Source organism: Giraffa tippelskirchi, chromosome 11 (assembly GCF_054371585.1).
Source record: "Giraffa tippelskirchi isolate mGirTip1 chromosome 11, T2T-mGirTip1v1.2.pri, whole genome shotgun sequence".
NCBI classification, from domain to species: domain Eukaryota; kingdom Metazoa; phylum Chordata; class Mammalia; order Artiodactyla; family Giraffidae; genus Giraffa; species Giraffa tippelskirchi.
In genome coordinates, this window is record NC_137285.1 from 16,954,981 (window position 1) to 16,974,370 (window position 19,390).

Sequence of the window (19,390 nt, forward strand, 5' to 3'; positions counted from 1 at the left end):
TCCTCTGTGAGGTCCCTCGGCCTCCTACCTTATTTCCTGCCACATCCATGACATGGGCAGCTTTCAGCACCAGCAGACGGGCCTGCTCAATCTCCACGCGGGACAGGGCAATGTCTGCCAGGATCGTGCCCTGCTCTACAAGGGGCTTCCCGAAGGCCACGCGGGACTTTGCCTGTGGACACAGGAGACAGGGCAGGAGGCATGGACGGTGCCCTGCAGAGGGTAGAAGTACAGGAGAGGGCAGGGGGGTGGGGGAAGCTAGACAATGTGGTGGCTGCACAAATTATCTCCAGAAACCCCTTTACTCCAGCCATTCTGCCCCATTGGGGCAGGCCCGGCCTCCAGGCAGGACAGAGATTGATCTGAGTCGCCTGTGGCCCAGGGCTACTCTGGGAACCAGGCAGTGACTGTGGGCGCCTCACACAGGCTAGGAGGGCGCCCTCTGCTGACAGCAGGGCCTGCTTCACATACTGAGGAACTCTCAGGGGCAAAGTCTGGGTGCCAGAGCCCTCTTGTGGGCAACTGTTATTGCAATGGGGATTCTAAAGTCTTTGAAAACCACAATCAGAAGAACTTAAGGGATCTTTTCCCTGCCCCCCTTTTTAACTAAAAACAGATAATGACACCAATTATATTACTAATGGCAGAAAAGTATACATTTTCAGACCAAAAAAAAAGAAAAACCACAAAACAAACACATGGTATTCCATCATCTAGTCACACTTTAAATTTTGGATACTTCTCTGTATGCATAAACATACATATACATTTTTTTTCACAAAAAAAATGGAATCATATCCTTTATAATGCTTTTGTAGCCTGCTTTTTTTTCATTAAGGGTTATCTTTTTACATATATTAAACAGATTTCTACAACATTGCTTTGGAATTTCACTGCATGCCCATAACCAGGGTTATCTGACCAAGCTCTACTTGTTAGCCTCATAGGTTGTTTCAAAGTATTATAATCATGGCTGTGGTGAACCTCCTAATATCAAATCTAATTACTCCTTATGATCAGGTCCTGTGAGTAGGATGGCCACATCAATACTTGGCACCTTCTAAGACTTCTGGCATGTACACTCAAGCTGCTCTGCAGGATGAGACTAGATACAATACCTGAGCCCTTAAAGGGAACATTTTCTTAAAAAAAAAAAAAAAAAACTAAAAATTAAAAAAAAACACAAAGAAATTGGACAGTCTCAAAAAAAAAAAGGGTGTGAACCTCAGATTTGCTCAGTGATCTATGCACACATGGCCATCTCTGTTCTTTGGACAGCATCTTGTGAGATATTTTGGGGGCTCAAAGGTTCCTTCAGTTTTCTTTGCAAAATTGGTATCACTGATTTGAATTACCATTGCCAGCAAGAGCTTTCATTTGTGTGGACTTGCAACCTTCGAGGGGTCACAGAAGAATAAAGTTTTAGATGTGCTGGGGGAGGAGGATGGTGCAGGGCCGGATGCTAGAACCCCGAGTTCTCTCTATTATCTGATATTTAAAGATGAGCTGATAGAAGAAATGGTCATCAGTAGACCATGACCCTGTGGACCTCAGAACCTTGCCCTCTGCTGCCACAGAGCCTGGTCTATTCCTTCTGGTCACCTTGACAGAGCGAGGCCCACTCTGCTCTGAATTTGAAACTTTAGCAAACTAAAAGAGGCAGAGCAAACACAAGGACACAGCTTCTTGTAAAGAACATCACCTTGCTTCACCTGCTAAGTCTGCTCTCAGAAAACAGTTAGGATTAGAAGTCTGAGAGGAAGACAGATGGGTCGTTCTGGTCCAGAGACAGGTGGAAAGGGAAGTACTCACTCGGGTCTTCATGAGCGCCAGCGCCCTCTCCGAGCAGCCAATCAGCCGCATGCAGTGATGGATCCTGCCGGGACCCAGTCGGCCCTGGGCGATCTCAAAGCCCCGTCCGGGTCCCAGGATGATGTTCTCTTTGGGCACGCGCACCTGCTTGAACAGGACTTCACCGTGGCCACCTGAAAGACACAAAGGGTACTCCAAGGGATCTGCCTATGCATTTTCCTTGGATGTGTTTATCTCATCTGCTGGCAATATCCCTGCCCTTTTGTAGCCTCCTAAGAGGAACGTGGTTGAACAGTGAAGGAGAACAAAACGGAGCCTATTAAAAATAGAAGATAAGTCACTAATTTACACAATATCAAATGAATAGTTTGGCATTCCTTTTTCTAAAACATGACTCTAGGGATTTCCTGGTGGTCTAGTGGTTAAGAATGCACCTGCCAACGCAGGGGACATGGTTTCAACCCCTGATCTGGGAAGATCCGAAATGCCTCGAGGCAACTACGTTCATGCACCACAACTACTGAGTCTTCACTCTAGAGCCCAAATCACAACTAATGAAGCCTGTGCACCTAGAGCCTATATTCTACAATAAGAGAAGCCGCCAAAATGAGAAGCCCACACAGCATGATGAGGAGCAGCCTCTGCTCACTGCAACTAAAGAAAGCCTGAAGGCAACTATGAAGACCAGGTACAACCAAAACTAAAGACATCTTAAAAAAAAAAAAAAGTAACTCTAACTTAAACTGGAACTCCCTAGCGGTATTGTGACTCTTAACAGTGTAGTGACCCTATGGGAACTCTGAAGTCAAAATGTGGACATCATCAGCAGAGAGAAAGGGCCCCTGTGAAAGGACCTCCAGGCCAGGAAATCTGCTCTCCACACTGAGGTCTAGAAGAGAAGGTCTGGAGGCCACTTCCTGCCTCCATCCTCTGTGGCCTCCTTACCTCCTAGACTCCTGCTTGTCTTCTATGATTAGAAGAGAAAAAAATACAAAAAACAACAACAGATGAATGCCTGTCTGAAACTTGCCTACATGGTTGATACTCATGAATGGAACTGAAATGCAGGAGCACGTGGCCTTCCAAATGTCCTCAGACTCTTACAGGTGTTAGTTTTGCACTGGAGCAAGGGCTGCCCAAAGCCTTTTCCCCAGACCCAGACCCACACAGAGAAGCGAGCTGTTCCCAAGGGGCCGACCTGGTGCGTCCTCCAGCCCATACACCGTCAGAGGCCGGATGATTTTTATCCCTGGGGTATCCATGGGAACCAAGAGTATGGACTGCTGCTGGTGGCGTGGGGCATGTGGATCTGTTTTTCCCATAAACACGCAGAGGTGGCAGCGAGGATCCAGGATACCTGCCAGGAAAGGAGAGAGACAGACCCCCATCATCTGACACCAGGGCCATCAGCTCTCCTTAAACACTCAGTCCTGGCCCAGAGAAGCTGAAGTCAGCGAGAAGATAGGGCCCTTTAAGATGTCATGTGATCAGATGAGGACATGCAGCCCCTTGACCAGCAGTAAGAGCAATTGGTTTCTGTCCCATTGAGGAAGGAATCCAACATCCTAAGAACAGTTGATTTGTAAAGCACCACATTGGGTTGAAAATATAATTTGGAGACAAGAGGTGAAAACTGCTACTTTATCAGTGGCAGCCTGTTCTGCTTTGTTCCCACAGGAGGTGGAAACTGCTGGCTTTGGGCACAGGCTTCAGCGTCAGGCCAGCCGTGAACTTGGGGTTCCCTACTTGCCAGCTTGGGGGGGGGGGCTAGTACCTTGGGCAGTGACTCAAGTCATTTCTCCATCCTAGTTTCCTTCTCTGTAAACTGGCAATAATACCACAGACCTTCTGGGGAAGGGTGGAGACTCAGTGAGGGGAGGTCCCCACAGCATGTACTGAGGGCCCTGGAGAGTTAACCCCTGTGAATAATAGGATTATCACCAGCCCTTCCGCTATAGTACACCTGACCTCACAAGAGGGGGACACCACTGAGGAAGTGACCTCTGGCCTGTCTAAAGGGAGACGCCCACAGCAGAATGAAGAGAGTGGGGAGTGGAGGAGAGATTCCTGGAACTGTCACATGTAGGGTCACCTGGAGTCCATTTAGAACCTTTGGTTCTCTCAGGGTTTGCTGCCTCTTCTGGGAACAGAGACAGAATCTCCTTTGTGTTAACTGGAAATAAGGCTAGTCCCTCCCACAGTCTCTCACACAACAGCAGGGCAGAGAAGACATCTTATCAGGGCGACCCACATAAATGTGATCAAAAAATGAATTTCAGGCCAAATACCTGTGATCCACCACTTGTGACCATTGATGACGTAGAAGCCATCCTCCTCTCGGATGGAAGACTCAATGTTGGTGGCATCTGAGGAGGCGACCTGAGTGAGAGCACATTCTGATTAGAGCTGGCAAGGGTCCCGAGGTCCCTGATGGCAGAGCCTGATGGAGCTGGGCAATGGTCTGGCCTGATGAACGCCTGTGGGTGACCCAAGGTGGGTACCTGGGGCTCAGTCATAGCGAAACAGGAGCGAGCCTTTCCCTCCAGCAATGGAATCAACCAGCGGGCCTTCTGCTCCTCAGTGCCGTATCGAACCAGAAGCTCCATGTTCCCTGTGTCTGGAGCAGAACAGTTAAAAATCTGAAACAAAGAAAAAGCATAAGAGTGACTTCCACTTCCATATTTAAAATTCAAACATCTCAGAAGCATGGACTCTTTCGTGTCATAGGTCCTCTGACACCGTCAGGAAAGTCCTTCTTCTCCCCAAGGAAATGCAAAGACCCACAACATTCTGAATACAGTAGCTCAGAGGCCCCTGAAGCTCAACCTCAGAGCTCCTTGGGGAGAGAAAGTAGATTGGAGCTGTTGGATTGAGGCTCCACAGAAGCTAGCCAGGCTGTGCTCAGCCAGGCCCTGACTTCCTGAGAAGAGGCCACCCCCGCCTCCTTTCCTGCTCTGGCTCCAGCCACCTGCCTGCAGCGTCTTCACTCATAAGAAGTCTGAGTTTGCGTCAGAGCTCCTGAGTCCAGTGCTGCTGCAGGGAACCCCGTCAGCCCAGGAGGATGGCTGAACTCTCTGGAGGACAAGGATTTCCTCCCATGCTGAGGAAGATGATAAAGAATGTACCTCAGGAGCGTATAGAGACGTGCCCATGACCTCACACAAATGTGCGTACTCCATGTTGGTCAGCCCTGCTCCATATTTCTTCTCAGGATCAGTCTCCAGGGGAAGAAAAAGGTTCCAAAGTCCTTCGGCCTTGGCTTTCTCCTATCATGGCAAAAAGAAATCAGGGATTCACACAGGGTGGCCTTCATTTTATTTTGGCCCATGAAAAATAATAAGTAAGTCCAAATCATCAGGCTGGATACAATCCTGCAGATCTGTGGGAGGAGAATGGGAGGGGTCCAGGGACAGCCCATTCCTAACAGGGCCAGTGCAATCAGTTCACTTCCCGATGTCTATATCCCAGATGCCCCACTAGCCCACTTCCATCACTGCTAGCATCACTGCTGTCATCACAACACAGCTAGATCTCATATCATCAACACAAGAGAGTGAAGGTCCTTTAGCGAGTCTACAGGGAACCAGCCCAGAGAACCAGCCCGCGGCAGTCTCAGCTGCTTTGAGGATAATATGATGATGGGTGATGAGGTACCTAGGGAGATCCCCTGTCCAGCTTCCTTCATGAGGCACAACTTTGTTCCTGGGGAAGTAACCCTAGGTTTCTGAACATAGCTCCCGACAGGGAAACCAGGGAGTCCAGCCTGGGGGTCAGGAACCCAGGCTGTGAGTCAGACTGCCTGATTCAGGCCCTGCCCCACCACACCTGTTGGGAGATCTTGGGCAAGATAGTGGAGCTCCCTGTGGCAGTTTCCTCATCCCCGACAGGGGACGTCACCAACCACCCTACCAGTCACAGCTACTGAGTGAGACTAGGAATGGAGGTGACTGACTGGAAAAAGGATCCTAAAGGGAAGATTATCAGGAGTTCAGATTAGAGGAGGCTCAGAAATGGATGGGAATCCAGGCTGCTTAGAGAATGGCAGCAGGACAAACACTCAGCAGTCCTGCTGTTCAGTGAGTGAATGCCAGCTGTTTTCTCTATCGAAAACACTTTACTCTTCCGGTTCCAGGTAGGGACTGCCTGGCTGCCCTAGCTTGGCTCCAAATGCCCAATTCCTGCCCGGGTGTTGTGGGGTGGGTTGAACTGGCACCTTGACTACAGCTCTGTCAGACTGTCTAAAGGCAGGGAGGGAGGCACCCAAATGACTGGGGTGCTACTACCCAAAGAAAGGAGAAGAGACAGCAGGTAGCCAACCTAAGTCCAAAACACACATCTCACTAGATTGTTGGAAAGATTAATCAGGTAACACAGAGAACACAGAGTGTCGGACTCAGAAGCTGGGGCTGCGATAAATATTAGTGATGATGGAAAGTCTTCCCACTGGGAGGGCACCACCTGGCTGCTCTTCCATTACATGGGGGCTGCGCTCTAGAACATATACTTCTAGAATCAGCACATACACTCGTCTCATGACTGTATTAAGCTAATTAGCTGAGACTGCAGTGACCAAGGAGAGGAAGGACAGATTAACTGGAACAAATGAAGCAGGAAAGGAAGGGAGAATTAGAAAGTGAAGCAAGGGAGTTCTGAGAAGAGGAAGAATAAGGAAAATGAATAGAATCATCTCCTTGTGAGAGAGGAAAACACATAGATTTGAGCCCGGAAGATCTGGATTGAGTCTAGGTGATACTATTTCTAGTCGTGTCCCTGGACAAATTTGACTTCTTATCTTTAAACTGAGGTTCATAATGCTTACCTCATAGGATTTGTGAGATGCAGTATAAATGCCAAATACTTCTCACTTATGAGTAGTAATGACACTTTGGATAAAAGCTGTGAGCCATTCTTTCACCACTCTCCCCAGTAATCTTAGTTGTCCTTATGATTCCCATTCAGGTATGACCACAAGCAGAACATTCTCTAGGTTTTTCCTATACATTCACTTAGAAACTAGAGGTGTTCATGGCAATAATGTCTGCTTTTCCAACACTTCTGTGCACTGGATGGGTACATTTAATGAGTGAGGATTAAGCGTGCAGGTCAGCAGGTGGGGTATAGGACATTTCATAAGGTAACAGCAGTATAGAATGGTACGTACCTTACTGATGAAAAGGACTTAAAATGGTCTCATTCAGGAATTCCCTGGCGGTCCAGTGGTTAGGACTCAGTGCTTTCACTGGGTGGGGGGAGGGGGAGTAGGGGGAGGGTGCCAGGTTCGACCCCTGGTGGGGGAACTAAGATCTTGTGTGCTGTGGGGCAACAAAGCCGGCAGGCTGCAACTAGAGAAGCCTCAGCACTTTAGGGTCTATGCACTCTAGAGACCATGGGCCACAACTACTGAGCCTGTGTAAGAGATGCAACAAGAGGAAAAACAAAGTCAACGCACAGCACAACTAGAGGAAGCCCATGTACCACAATGAAGATCCAGCCAGCCACAAGTTAAACAAGAAAAGGACACTGTAGAAACAGTAAGTGGACACAGAAGCATTTAACAGCATTTGATGCACCTTGCTTGCACAGGATCCAAACCTCTTCTTATTCTGGGGTGCTCTCTCACTAAGAATTTCAGTGGCATCAACATGTGAACATGGGACTTACACATGACTGGCTGAAAATTCCCACCTCAATCTTAGTGTCCTGGGGAAGCATCCAGTGGAGACCTCCCAGCCATTGCCCTAGTGACAGCTGTGGCCACACTCCTGGCAGCCAGCATTCCTTTGTCTCTTTCAGCTGGCTCCTCAGCCTCCCTGTCCGTATTAGCAGCTAGCTGCTCACTCTGCTGCTTTGGTGACCTGGAGCGACCTACACTGAGATCCCCACAGTGTCTCTCAGCCAGGGGCAGGGTAGCCAAATTACGGTGCATCCCCAACGTGGTCCCCTTGGGCGTCCATCTCCCGGCACTGACATGGGATACATCATACATACAACAGTTTCATTACAATAGGATGTGGGAATATATATATATATATATATATATATATATATAATAGGAAGAATATATATATTACTATGTACTAGAAGAATGGAACTGGAAGCCTATAAATCAAATTGTTGACAGTCACTATCTCAGAGGCCAGAGGATTTTACAGAACTCTTTCTATGTCATGAATTCTTCTTAATCTTGCCGTGTTTGAACTCTGGTTAATTTGCAACAGGTTTGTTACTATGCAAGTAGAGATAATGGCATTTCATTTTAAAGTAGGTCTGGTTGCATCATAGGCAGAATATGTGCTCCTGAAGACCTCAGATAACTTAAGAACTAACACAAGCCAAGACCAATCCTGAAAAAGTACAGCAGGTATTTCCATTATCCACTAAACTGATGTCACTGTGTGTCAGGAGCATAAACATAGTTTATAGTTGATGTGGCCCTTTAGGTTTGATGTTGCTGCTGCTACTGCTGCTGCTAAGTCACTTCAGTCGTGTCCAACTCTGTGCGACCCCATAGACGGCAGCCCACCAGGCTCCCCCGTCCCTGGGGTTCTCCAGGCAAGGATACTGGAGTGGGTTGCCATTGCCTTCTCCGAGGTTTGATGTTACGGATTCTTTAAAGAGAGCATCATTTAACTGATGCAATTTATATTACTCAGTCTCAAATTTACATGATTCAGACATATATAAAATGAGTTCACCTCCCTCAGAGTTAGAAGCCACAGACTCTGCATTCCTCTGCCTGGGCTGAGTATCAGGCCAAGACATGGTCACAAAGAAAGAGCAATGAAGTGAAACTGAGTGATCTAGGGCTGGCTCTTTCTAGTGGTGGTGGAAAGCAGAGACCATTTAACTCAACTCTTCCATCTCTTCACTGCCTGAGAAGGAACAGATATGGCCAGTGGACGAGCTGAGGTTGGGCTGTGCTAATGAAAGGCTGCTTTACCTTGAGATCTTCGACCAGCGGGGAGGGGGTCCACCTCTCGGCCGAGGCCTGGTGACGCTGCAGGTCCGGCTCAGCGGGGTACACGTGTCGCTCCATAAACTCCTTCAGCTGCTGATATAGCTCCCTGACTCGGGGGGAAAGGCCTTCTGGAGAGAAGATCAGAGCTCCCTTTGAGGCATGAGCTGGAGAAGAGTCTGTGGAGGTGACATAACTCCTCGTGCCTGGGGTCCTCAGCAGGGACCATGTGTGGTGGGACCTCGTTAATGGTTTGGTGGCTGGTATTTTCTTGAAAACCCGGAACCCCTCTTTGACTGCAAAATCCCATGCCAGGTTAGACATAAATTCTGTCAGCTTCCCAGTTTGTTTCGCAGTCGCCGAGCTTGCTTGCCCTAAGCAGAGGCAAAGAAAACCAGTGAGAACCCCCTAAACAACCCTTAAGAGTACTAACGTATAACAGTATTGTTGGTCCATCAGCAGCTACTACCACTGCTGAGCACTTGACATGTACCAGACTTGGTGCTGAGTGTCTGACGTGCATTATTATAACTCACTGAATTCCTGGAGTTACATGACTGTTTTAATCCCCATTTTACAAAGATAAATAATCAGATTGATTATATTCTTTGCAGCCAAAGATGGAGAAGCTCTATACAGTCAGCAAAAATGAGACCAGGAGCTGACTGTGGCTCAGATCATGAACTCCTTATTGCCAAATTTAGATGTAAATTGAAGAAAGTGAGGAAAACCACTAGACCATTCAGGTATTACCTAAATCAAATCCCATACAATTATACACTGGAAGTGACAAATAGATTTAAGAGACTAGATCTGATAGAGTGCCTGATGAACTATGGATTGAGGTTCGTGACATTGTACAGGAGTCAGGGATCAAGACTATCCCCAAGAAAAAGAAAAGCAAAAAAGCAAAATGGCTGTCTGAGGAGGCCTTACAAATACCTGTGAAAAGAAGAGAAGCGAAAAGCAACGGAGAAAAGGATAGATATACCCATTTGAATGCAGAGCTCCAAAGAATAGCAAGGAGACATAAGAAAGCCTTCCTCAGTGGTCAGTGCAAAGAAATAGAGGAAAACAACAGAATGGGAAAGACTAGAGATTTCTTCAAGAAAACTAGAGATATCAAGGGAACATTTCATGCAAAGATGGGCTCAATAAAGGACAGAAATGGTATGAACCTAACAGAAGCAGAAGGTATTAAGAAGAGGTGGCAAGAATACACAGAGAAACTGTACAAAAAAAGATCTTCATGACCCAGATAATCATGATGGTGTGATCACTCACCTAGAGCCAGACATCCTGGAATGCGAAGTCAAGTGGGCCTTAGGAAGCATCACTACAAACAAAGCTAGTGCAGGTGATGGAATTCCAGTTGAGCTATTTCAAATCCTAAAAGATGATGCTATGAAAGTGCTACATTCAATACGCCAGCAAATTTGGAAAACTCAGCAGTGGCCACAGGACTTGAAAAAGTCAGTTTTCATTCCAACCCCAAAGAAAGGCAATGCCAAAGAATGCTCAAACTACCGCACAATTGCACTCATCTCACACACTAGCAAAGTAATGCTCAAAATTCTCAAAGCCAGGCTTCAGCAATACGTGAACCGTGAACTTCCAGATGTTCAAGCTGGTTTTAGAAAAGGCAGAGGAACCAGAGATCAAATTGCCAACATCCATTGGATCATCAAAAAAGCAAGAGAGTTCCAGAAAAACATCTATTTCTGCTTTATTGACTATGCCAAAGCCTTTGACTATGTGGATCACAATAAACTGTGGAAAATTCTTAAAGAGATGGGAATCAGATCACCTGACCTGCCTCTTGAGAAATCTGTATTCAGGTCAGGAAGCAACAGTTAGAACTGGACATTAAACAACAGACTGTTTCCAAATTAGGAAAGAAGTATGTCAAGGCTGTATATTGTCACCCTGTTTATTTAACTTATATGCAGAGTACATCATGAGAAACGCTGGGCTGGATGAAGCACAAGCTGGAATCAAGATTGCCGGGAGAAATATCAATAACCTCAGATATGCAGATGACACCACCCTTATGGCAAAAAATGAAGAAGAACTAAAGACCCTCTTGATGAAAGTGAAAGAGGAGAGTGAAAAAGTTGGCTTAAAGCTCAACATTTAGAAAACTAAGATCATGGCATCCAGTCCCATCACTTCATGGCAAATAGATGGGGAAACAGTGGCTGACTTTATTTTTGGGGGCTCCAATATCACTTCAGATGGTGACCACAACCATGAAATTAAAAGACACTTGCTCCTTGGAAGGAAAGTTATGACCAACCTAGATAGCATATTAAAAAGCAGAGACATTACTTTGCCAACAAAGGTCCATCTGGTCAAGGCTATGGTTTTTCTGGTAGCCATGTATGGATGTGAGAGTTGGACTATAAAGAAAGGTGAGCACTGAAGAAGTGATACTTTGAACTGTGGTGTTGGAGAAGACTCTTGAGAGTCCCTTGGACTGCAAGGAGATCCAACCAGTCCATCCTAAAGGAGATCAGTCCTGGGTGTTCATTGGAAGGACTGATGTTGAAGCTGAAACTCCAATACTTCGGCCACCTGATGCGAAGAGATGACTCATTTGAAAAGACCCTGATGCTGGGAAAGATTGAAGGCAGGAGGAGACGGGGATGACAGAGGATGAGATGGTTGGACGGCATCACCGACTCAATGGACATGGGTTTGGGTGGACTCCAGGAGTTGGTGATGGACAGGGAGGCCTGGCGTGCTGCAGTCCATGGGGTCGCAGAATCAGACATGGCTGAGTGATTGAACGGAACTAAACAAAGATCCAAGACTTAGGAAGGAAATGGGCCCAAGCTTACATTAGGGGGCTGGGAGCCAGAAGTTGGGCTCAGTCAGCCTGCTCCCTGCTCTTTTCCTAAAGAATCTAAATTAAATCAGGAATTCCCCAAAGCACTTCTCCTGTCACCTTGTACTATAGGAAGCCCTGCCATGAAACTGAAAACAGTGTCACAGGGGATTGGATTAATGGCTAGTTTCTGGGCACCATTTTGTCTAGATCAACATCACTGTCAGCATTGCCGAATTCATTCTAGTCATGCTTTTTTTTCACTTAACACATGCATGAAGACTTTTTTAAAAAAAGATGTTTGAAAAAATTTAAATTAAGATATAGTGTACATATATCCTCTTTATAAAGTGTACAATTCTTTAAGTTTAGTTAGTTAGCCAACACTACCATCAGGATACAGTATATATATTCCCATCATCCCCAAATATCCACGGTGTCCCTTTGTAGTCAAACCTTTACCCTTGCCCCTAGGGTACAACACTGATCTATATTCCTGTAGTTTATCTTTTCCAGAATGTCATATAAACTCGTACATCATATTCTTTTCAGTGTGGCTTCTTTCACTCACTCAGTGTATCTGGGATACATCAATGTGTCTCCTTATACTGTGAATATTCCCTTTTTATAGTGGGCTTAGAGGCCTGGCATGCTGCAGTCCATGGGGTTGCAAGAGTCTGACATGACTGAGCAACGGAACTGAACTTTCATAGCCAGTTCTCCTAGATTATTTTTAGAATTTCTATGTTCTAAACAGACTGTTTTCATCATTTACTTTGTATCAATAAATCGATCTTTGCAGAGGCCTATTTTACTTCTGGCTCCTGCCATGGTCAAGTATTATTTCTCAAAAGAACCATTTTCATGCAGCTTTGGTTTTAAGATATTAGGCTATTCCTTACAAACTGGAAACCAGATCCATCTGCTACACAGCAGAGGATGCAGCCCACCGGATTTCAGCAAGTCTTTACTTGTCACCTTCTGGGTAATGAGTATGAACCCAGGCACTGGGGGCCAGTTGGAAAGCAGGGAGCCCCTTCCCTGGGTCACAGACTTACAGACTTTATTTTCCCCTCCTAACTCAGACTGTAGATATCTCATTGAAGGGAAAGACACCCCCCACCCTTGCATTCATTGTTATTCATAATGATTTTCTTTTCTAACAGAGGGTACAAAGAATTTTTTAAAATTTTCATCCCCTTAATTGAATATTACTCTCACAGTACTGCTTTGTCTTGGAAAGTCATTTGTATGAGCTTGGATTGACTTAAAGTGATCATTTCTGATATATTTTCCCAAATGTAGTTCCAGCAGAAGAGACCACATCCATGGCATCTTCCTAAATTGCAGCCACCAGCACTTTTATCTTTCTAGAATTTTAGCATCCATCTATAAGAAACCTAAACCTCAGCACCCACTTATTAATGAAGGAAAGTTATACATGGGGTCAGCTGTACAGACTATAAATCAGTCCCCAGGCTCTGGTAACTGTTGTCCCCCTGCCAACCTAAGGATGAACCCAGATCTCCTGTGATGACATCACAGAGAGAATGACTTTGAAACACATCCTTCTTCTCCAAAATCCACTTTCCTAGGGCAATACCAAGTATCTCTATAAGTGCTGTTCACCTGAAGCTATCACAACATTGTTAACAGGCTCAACAGTCAGAAAACTAAGATCGTGGCATCCGGCCCCATCACTTCATGGCAAATAGATGGGGAAACAGTGGAAACAGTGACAGACTTATTTTTTTGGGCTCCAGTATCACTGCAGATGGTGACTGCAGCCATGAAATTAAAAGACACTTGCTCCTTGGAAGAAAAGCTATGACCAACCTAGACAGCATATTAAAAAGCAGAGACATTACTTTGCCAACAAAGGCAAAGTAATAGTCAAGGCTAAGTATAGTCAAGTCCGTCTAGTCAAGGCTATGGTTTTTCCAGTAGTCATGTATGGATGTGAGAGCTGGACTATAAAGAAAGCTGAGCACTGAAGAACTGATGCTTTTGAACTGTGGTGTTGGAGAAGACTCTTGAGAGTCCCTTGGACTGCAAAGAGATCCAACCAGTCCATCCTAAAGGAGATCAGTCCTGGGTGTTCACTGGAAGGACTGATGTTGAAGCTGAAACTCCAATACTTTGGCCACCTGATGCAAAGAGCTGACTCATTTGAAAAGATCTGATGCTGGGAAAGGTTGAAGGTGGGAGAAGAAGGGGATGACAGAGGATGATGGTTGGATGGCATCACTGACTCAATGGACATGACATTGGGTAAACTCTGGGAGTTGGTGATGGACCAGGAGGCCTGGCATGCTGCAGTCCATGGGGTTGCAAAGAGTAGGACACAACTGAGCGACTGAACTGACTAACGCCAATACAAAATAAAAAGTTTTTTACAAAAAGACTTTAACAGCTAATTAAGGAGACAAATGTACAGAAATAGTATTTGTGTTCAAAGACGTTTTTGTTTTCCTAATCAAATGATTTCATTCTATTCTTTAAAAACACTGACTTCATTGTTTTTATGTAAGAAAACTAAGGCCCTTCCTCAGTATGTCTGCTGGCTCCCCAAGGGGGAGGGAAGGGAGTGCATAACTGATATTAGAGGAACAGAGGCCTGAAAGGGCAGCTCAGCTCTTTTCCCATGTGGTGGCAAGCGTGTGAGGTGTTTTGCCTCTGAGCCAAGAAAAGCTTGAGGTCACGCCAGTGGCTCAGAGGATCTCGGAAACTCTCAAAGGGCCTCCCGATCCGCAACCTGGGGACAATCTGGTGAAGTTTATTTGTACCAAGATTCTAGAATGGATAATTCTGTTTTAAAAACTGAGATTTAATTGACATAATCGGCATAATTGATCCAGTTATCCCTAGGCACTGGAGCAGAACTCAGAACACCAAGAACTCAGCTGCTCACCAGGAAATGCCCTTAGGCAATCAGGCCTGTTCCTCACCATTTGGACTTAGCAGTCATTCTGTTTAATTAAATGTTCCTGGTTACTTTTAACTGTAAGACCTCAACAAAAATTGGGAAATACTGGCTTAGAACTGACACTCTCCAGAGAAGAGACAATACCATTGCCAGGAAGCACTGCTTATTGAGACCACAATGATCAGATCAGGGAGGGTTAAACTAGAAATTCTCTGGAGAAAACTTCTACCTCCAGATATGCAGATAACACCATCCTGTGGCAGAAAGTAAAGAGGAACTAAAGAGCCTCTTGATGAACGTGAAAGAGAAGGGTGAAAAGCTGGCTTAAAACTCAACGTTCAAAAAACTAAGATCATGGCATCCGGTCCCATCACTTCATAGCAAAGAGATGGAGAAACAATGGAAACAGTGACAGACTTTATTTTCTTGGGCTCTAAAATCACTGCAGATGGTGACTGCAGCCATGAAATTAAAAGACACTTGTTCCTTGGAAGAAAAGCTATGACAAACCTAGACAGCGTATTAAAAAGCTGAGACATTACTTTGCTGACAAAGGTCCGCCTAGTCAAAGCTATGGTTTTTCTAGTAGTCATGTATAGATGTGAGAGTTGGACCATAAAGAAGGCTGAGTGCCAAAGAATTGATGCTTTTGAACTGTGGTGTTGGAGAAGACTCTTGACAGTCCCTTGGACAGCAAGGAGATCAAACAAGTCAATCCTAAAGAAAATCAACCCTGAATGTTCATTGGAAGGATTGATGCTGAAGCTGAAACTCCAATACTTTGGCCACCTGATGTAAAGAGCCGACTCATTGGAAAAGACCCTGATGCTGAGAAAGGCTCAAGGCAGGACGAGAAAGGGACGACAGAGGATGAGATGGTTGGATGGCATCACCAACTGAACGGATATGAGCAAGCTCTGGGAGATAGTGAAGGACAGGGAGGCCTGGCGTGCTTCGGTCCACGGGGTCGCAAAGAGTCGGACACAACTGAGCAACTAAACGACAACAGCAACTGCCTGGCATGGTACCTGACCTAGCAAGGCTCTTGTAAGTGAATGGATGATCAATTCCCCTACTGCAACTGCCTTTCTCAGAAGATTTTGACACCCTGGAGAGCGAAATGCTACCAGAAAGCCTTGGGTACTGATGAGCACAAAGCTAAGATGTCCCCATAGTACTAGCAAACCCACTGCTGGGCTTCTATTTGCCTTTTTAAGTTTTCATTTTGGAAAATTTCAAAGACAAAACTAGAGAGAAGAATTTAATGTACCTACAGGTTTCTGCCACTCAGCTTCAACAATCATCAAGGCATGGCCAATCCTGTTTCATGCTCTGCTTTCCCACCCCCACTGCCCTGGATTTTGCTGCAGTAAATCCCAAACACCACATCATTATACTTATATTTCATTTATGTCTAAAAACAAAGACTTAAAAATGTCCACACAATATCATTATCAGTTAACTATGACTCCTTAATATCCTCAACTATCCAGTCAGAATTCATTTTCCATTGACTTACAAAAATTTTTTTCAGAACATTTCTTTTTTCAAACAGGGATCTGAATAAGGTCCAAATACTGTTTTTGGCTAATATATCTTTTAAGTCCCATTCAATCTATAGGTTCCCTTTTCAACATTGTTTCCCCTTTTTCATTTGTTGAAGAAACAGACTTGTTTCCCTGTGAAGTTTCCCAGAATCTGGATTTTTGTGAGTGGCTTTTTCTCAGTGGTGCTATTTAATGTGCTCCACTGAACCCTCTGTTCCCTGTAAGTTGGTGGCTGGCACTAAAGGCTTGGTTGGATCCAGGTTCGAGTTTTGAGGGCAGCATCAGGAGGTATGTAATGTCTGGCTGCCTCTCTCAATGATTTTATTTTAGCACCATTAACACTTATTTTCCAGATGCATTCATGTACTGGGATAGCAGATTGGTGCTATGCTAATTCTATCACTGGGTCCAGGATGCTTCTCTAAAGAAAAACTTCCTCATTAATCATTTGGTTAACATGACATCTAATTTGTATAGGAAAGGCAAGATAAATGGTTGACTTTTTCCCCTTCCCTTACCAATTATCAGAATAATAGGTTGCTTCCCTGTCAGCATCCAGTCACCAGTGAGACTTTCAGTATCACTCTTTACTCATGGATTTAAACATACTTGTTGTGTGTCATCCATTTCAGCTCTCATCCTTACTGGTGCTCAAAGTTTCCTGTCATTAGCAAGTGGGAGCCTATTCAAGTGGACTCCTGAGACTGTTAAATACGACCTTCATAATCAACAACCTCCAATCTTTCTGGTACAGCAAGATGTTCCAGATTCACCTTGTGGATACTCTGCCCTAGACCTGAAATTAGTCACTTCTCCAAGGTGCCCTGGTTCCTTTTGGTAAGAATGGAATTTATAGATTATAATGTGGATGATTATAGGTACTTCATGCTACTGGCCTAGTCACTATTGCTAAGTCTTTGGGGAAGTCTTTTGGGAGATTCTACCTTCCTGCTTTCTAATTGCTTTCCTTCTACATAGGAAACAATTTAATCTGTCTTTCTACTTTCTTAAATAATTTAGGCTATAGAGTATTCAGTTTGTACCCTACAGAATTCAGAATGAAAACTAAATTGGCACAGTAACACTGTGCCATACTTGCATATATATGAACACTCCATAGATGACACATGTATATATTGAACCATCAGTTCTAAGTAGCCAAACTTTTCTTCTTAAAAGTTCAAACTTTAAAGATACAATCTAGAAAACACTGGTTAAATAAAGTATTTTCCCATATATGTAAGAGGATCATCGAAGAAAATACAGTAATCTTTTTTTCTTCTTCAACAATCCTCTCACTGGGCAATTTGGCAACATCTAGAAAATTTAAAATACACATATTTTTAACTCAGAAATTCTAACTCTGGGAATTTATCCTTCAGATATATTAAAATATGAGTAAGAAAAGATGTCCACCAACCACTATGTGACTGTGAAAATCTGCAGACAATCCAAAGATACATCAATAGGATAACTGGTTAAATACATTACAGTATATCCATACAATGGAACGTACTATAGAAAGCAAAATGAATGATGTCTATACATACTCACATGGAAAGGTCTCAATGAAATATTGTTAAGTGGAAAAAAAATAAGGAATTTGTCTTACATAGTTGTCAAATACATATATATGGCCATAATATATAAATATATTTATACACACAATCAGTTCAGTTCAGTTGCTCAGTCATGTCCGACTCTTTGCAACCCCATGGACTGCAACACGCCAAGCCTCCCTGTCCATCACCAACTCCCAGAGTTTACTCAAAATCATGCCCATTGAGTTGGTGATGCCATCCATAGTATTTCATAAAAATTCTTTGGCATAAAAAATTTTTATATCAAGGTACTGAAAAATAACATGTAAAATGATCACATTTTTATAAAACTTGCAGAGGGAGACAGAGAGGAGAGACAACAGATATACAGAAAAATTGGGCCCCAAAAACCCTTAACAGTAGCTTCATCTTTGAGGAATGATGCTGAAAAGAATAGAAAATGATTTTATATTCTTCTATATGATTGAGTTCTTATTATGTGTTTTTACTTTTAAAAAGTTTTGTACCTTATTTTAATAATTTTTAAAAATTCTAAATATTTCTTAAAAATATATGATATACACTTGCTAACAAATGGTTGAATTAACTGAACTTTGTAGTTTGGTCATGAGAGGGTTTCAGGGAGAGAAGCCCCTTGGCTGTGACTCACACCCCAAGGCCGGCTCTCCTAGGTTCCCATTACCTGTGAGTGAGCGCTTGTAGACTCCCTGCAGGATTGCGGCGATGCGGAAGAAGGAGAAAGCCATGTAGAAGTTCCAGTTCTCAGTAGGAGGGATCCCCATGTGAAGACAGTACATCCTGAAATAGTCCTCTGCAGTAGGGATTCCCAGCTCAGTCAAATCACAGTCACTCAACCCTGAAGCGACAGAGCCAGGACTAGGCAACGACCTCATGCTCCCCTGTGGCTCCCAATATTTGAATTCTGAAAATCATCTTGTCCCTTGGAAATAAATTTCACAGCTAGTTCAAAGAGTTATAGGTCATCATTTTAAGATGTCTGGAATCCAAGCATGAAGCTGTTATTCATAACCTGGTTCTTAAAAGTTTCAGACTAAATTGGTAGTAAAGGAAGCAATGAGGGGCCTCCAGTTCCATCTGGACCACAGGTCAGGGTGGATGCATATTATTTTCTATTCAAAGAAATCTCACCAAATTATGAAGAAGATAACTGCAACAGATAAAAAATCTTACTGATTTTCTTCATTTGTAACATTTTGATGGTTCAGAAGCATATAATATATTCTGTTCCAAGAATTTATCCTAGGAGTATACCTTATGTACAGGCAAAGATATTACTATGTAGATATTCACTGCCCTTTTTGTGGAAGCACAGGGAAGTTAGTAAGAATTTAAAAAAAAAAAAACAAAAACTGGAAACAAATACCCAAAGAGAAATCAAACCAAATGCCTTGAATGAGCTAATTCTTTGAAATCCTATGCTGTCATTAAAAATGATACTGTAGAAGAAATACTAAATACCTGAATTTCATGAAGCAGCCCAATCACCAACTACTTCAGCTGAGTTTTCCCAAATCTTTGAGAATGCAGGAGGCTCTATCCCCACTCCCCCAGCAGCAGTTCCTACCTGGCTGAATGGGAAAACCGGATGGCAGGTAGTGAGCCAGGCAGTTGTAGGCCACATCGGCAAGGGGGTCGCCTAAGGTAGAAAGTTCCCAGTCCAGGACAGCAAGCACCTCATCGGTTTCCGGATGGAAGAGTAGGTTGTCCAGCCTGAAGGAGCCATAAGGAATGGAGACAGCG

General features: G+C 44.2%; 2 protein-coding genes across 14 annotated transcripts in view; one reads left to right on the forward strand and one right to left on the reverse strand.

Annotated features, from left to right (window-relative positions):
- LOC145525192 (uncharacterized) overlaps positions 1–19,390 on the forward strand; it is an 83,947-nt gene that overhangs the window by 35,072 nt on the left and 29,485 nt on the right. The window contains exon 6 of the mRNA XM_081538032.1: positions 16,700–16,904. The gene's annotated coding sequence lies outside the window, so the exon portion shown is untranslated. The remainder of the gene's footprint in view (positions 1–16,699; positions 16,905–19,390) is intronic.
- Positions 1–19,390, reverse strand: part of ACAD10 (acyl-CoA dehydrogenase family member 10) — a 54,839-nt gene that overhangs the window by 2,581 nt on the left and 32,868 nt on the right. For 4 of the 13 annotated variants that reach the window (XM_081539844.1, XM_081539846.1, XM_081539848.1 and 1 more), the window contains exons 11-19: positions 19,215–19,360; positions 18,312–18,485; positions 8,753–9,141; positions 4,938–5,078; positions 4,314–4,451; positions 4,101–4,191; positions 3,011–3,169; positions 1,813–1,985; positions 29–172 (exon numbers count right to left, since the gene is read on the reverse strand). In XM_081539844.1, the coding sequence (XP_081395970.1) occupies positions 29–172; positions 1,813–1,985; positions 3,011–3,169; positions 4,101–4,191; positions 4,314–4,451; positions 4,938–5,078; positions 8,753–9,141; positions 18,312–18,485; positions 19,215–19,360 (1,555 nt within the window). Of the gene's footprint in view, positions 1–28; positions 214–1,812; positions 1,986–3,010; positions 3,170–4,100; positions 4,192–4,313; positions 4,452–4,937; positions 5,079–8,752; positions 9,142–18,311; positions 18,486–19,214; positions 19,361–19,390 lie in introns of all 13 variants that reach the window. The other 9 variants (XR_014068487.1, XR_014068488.1, XR_014068486.1 and 6 more) reach the window with 3 other exon arrangements.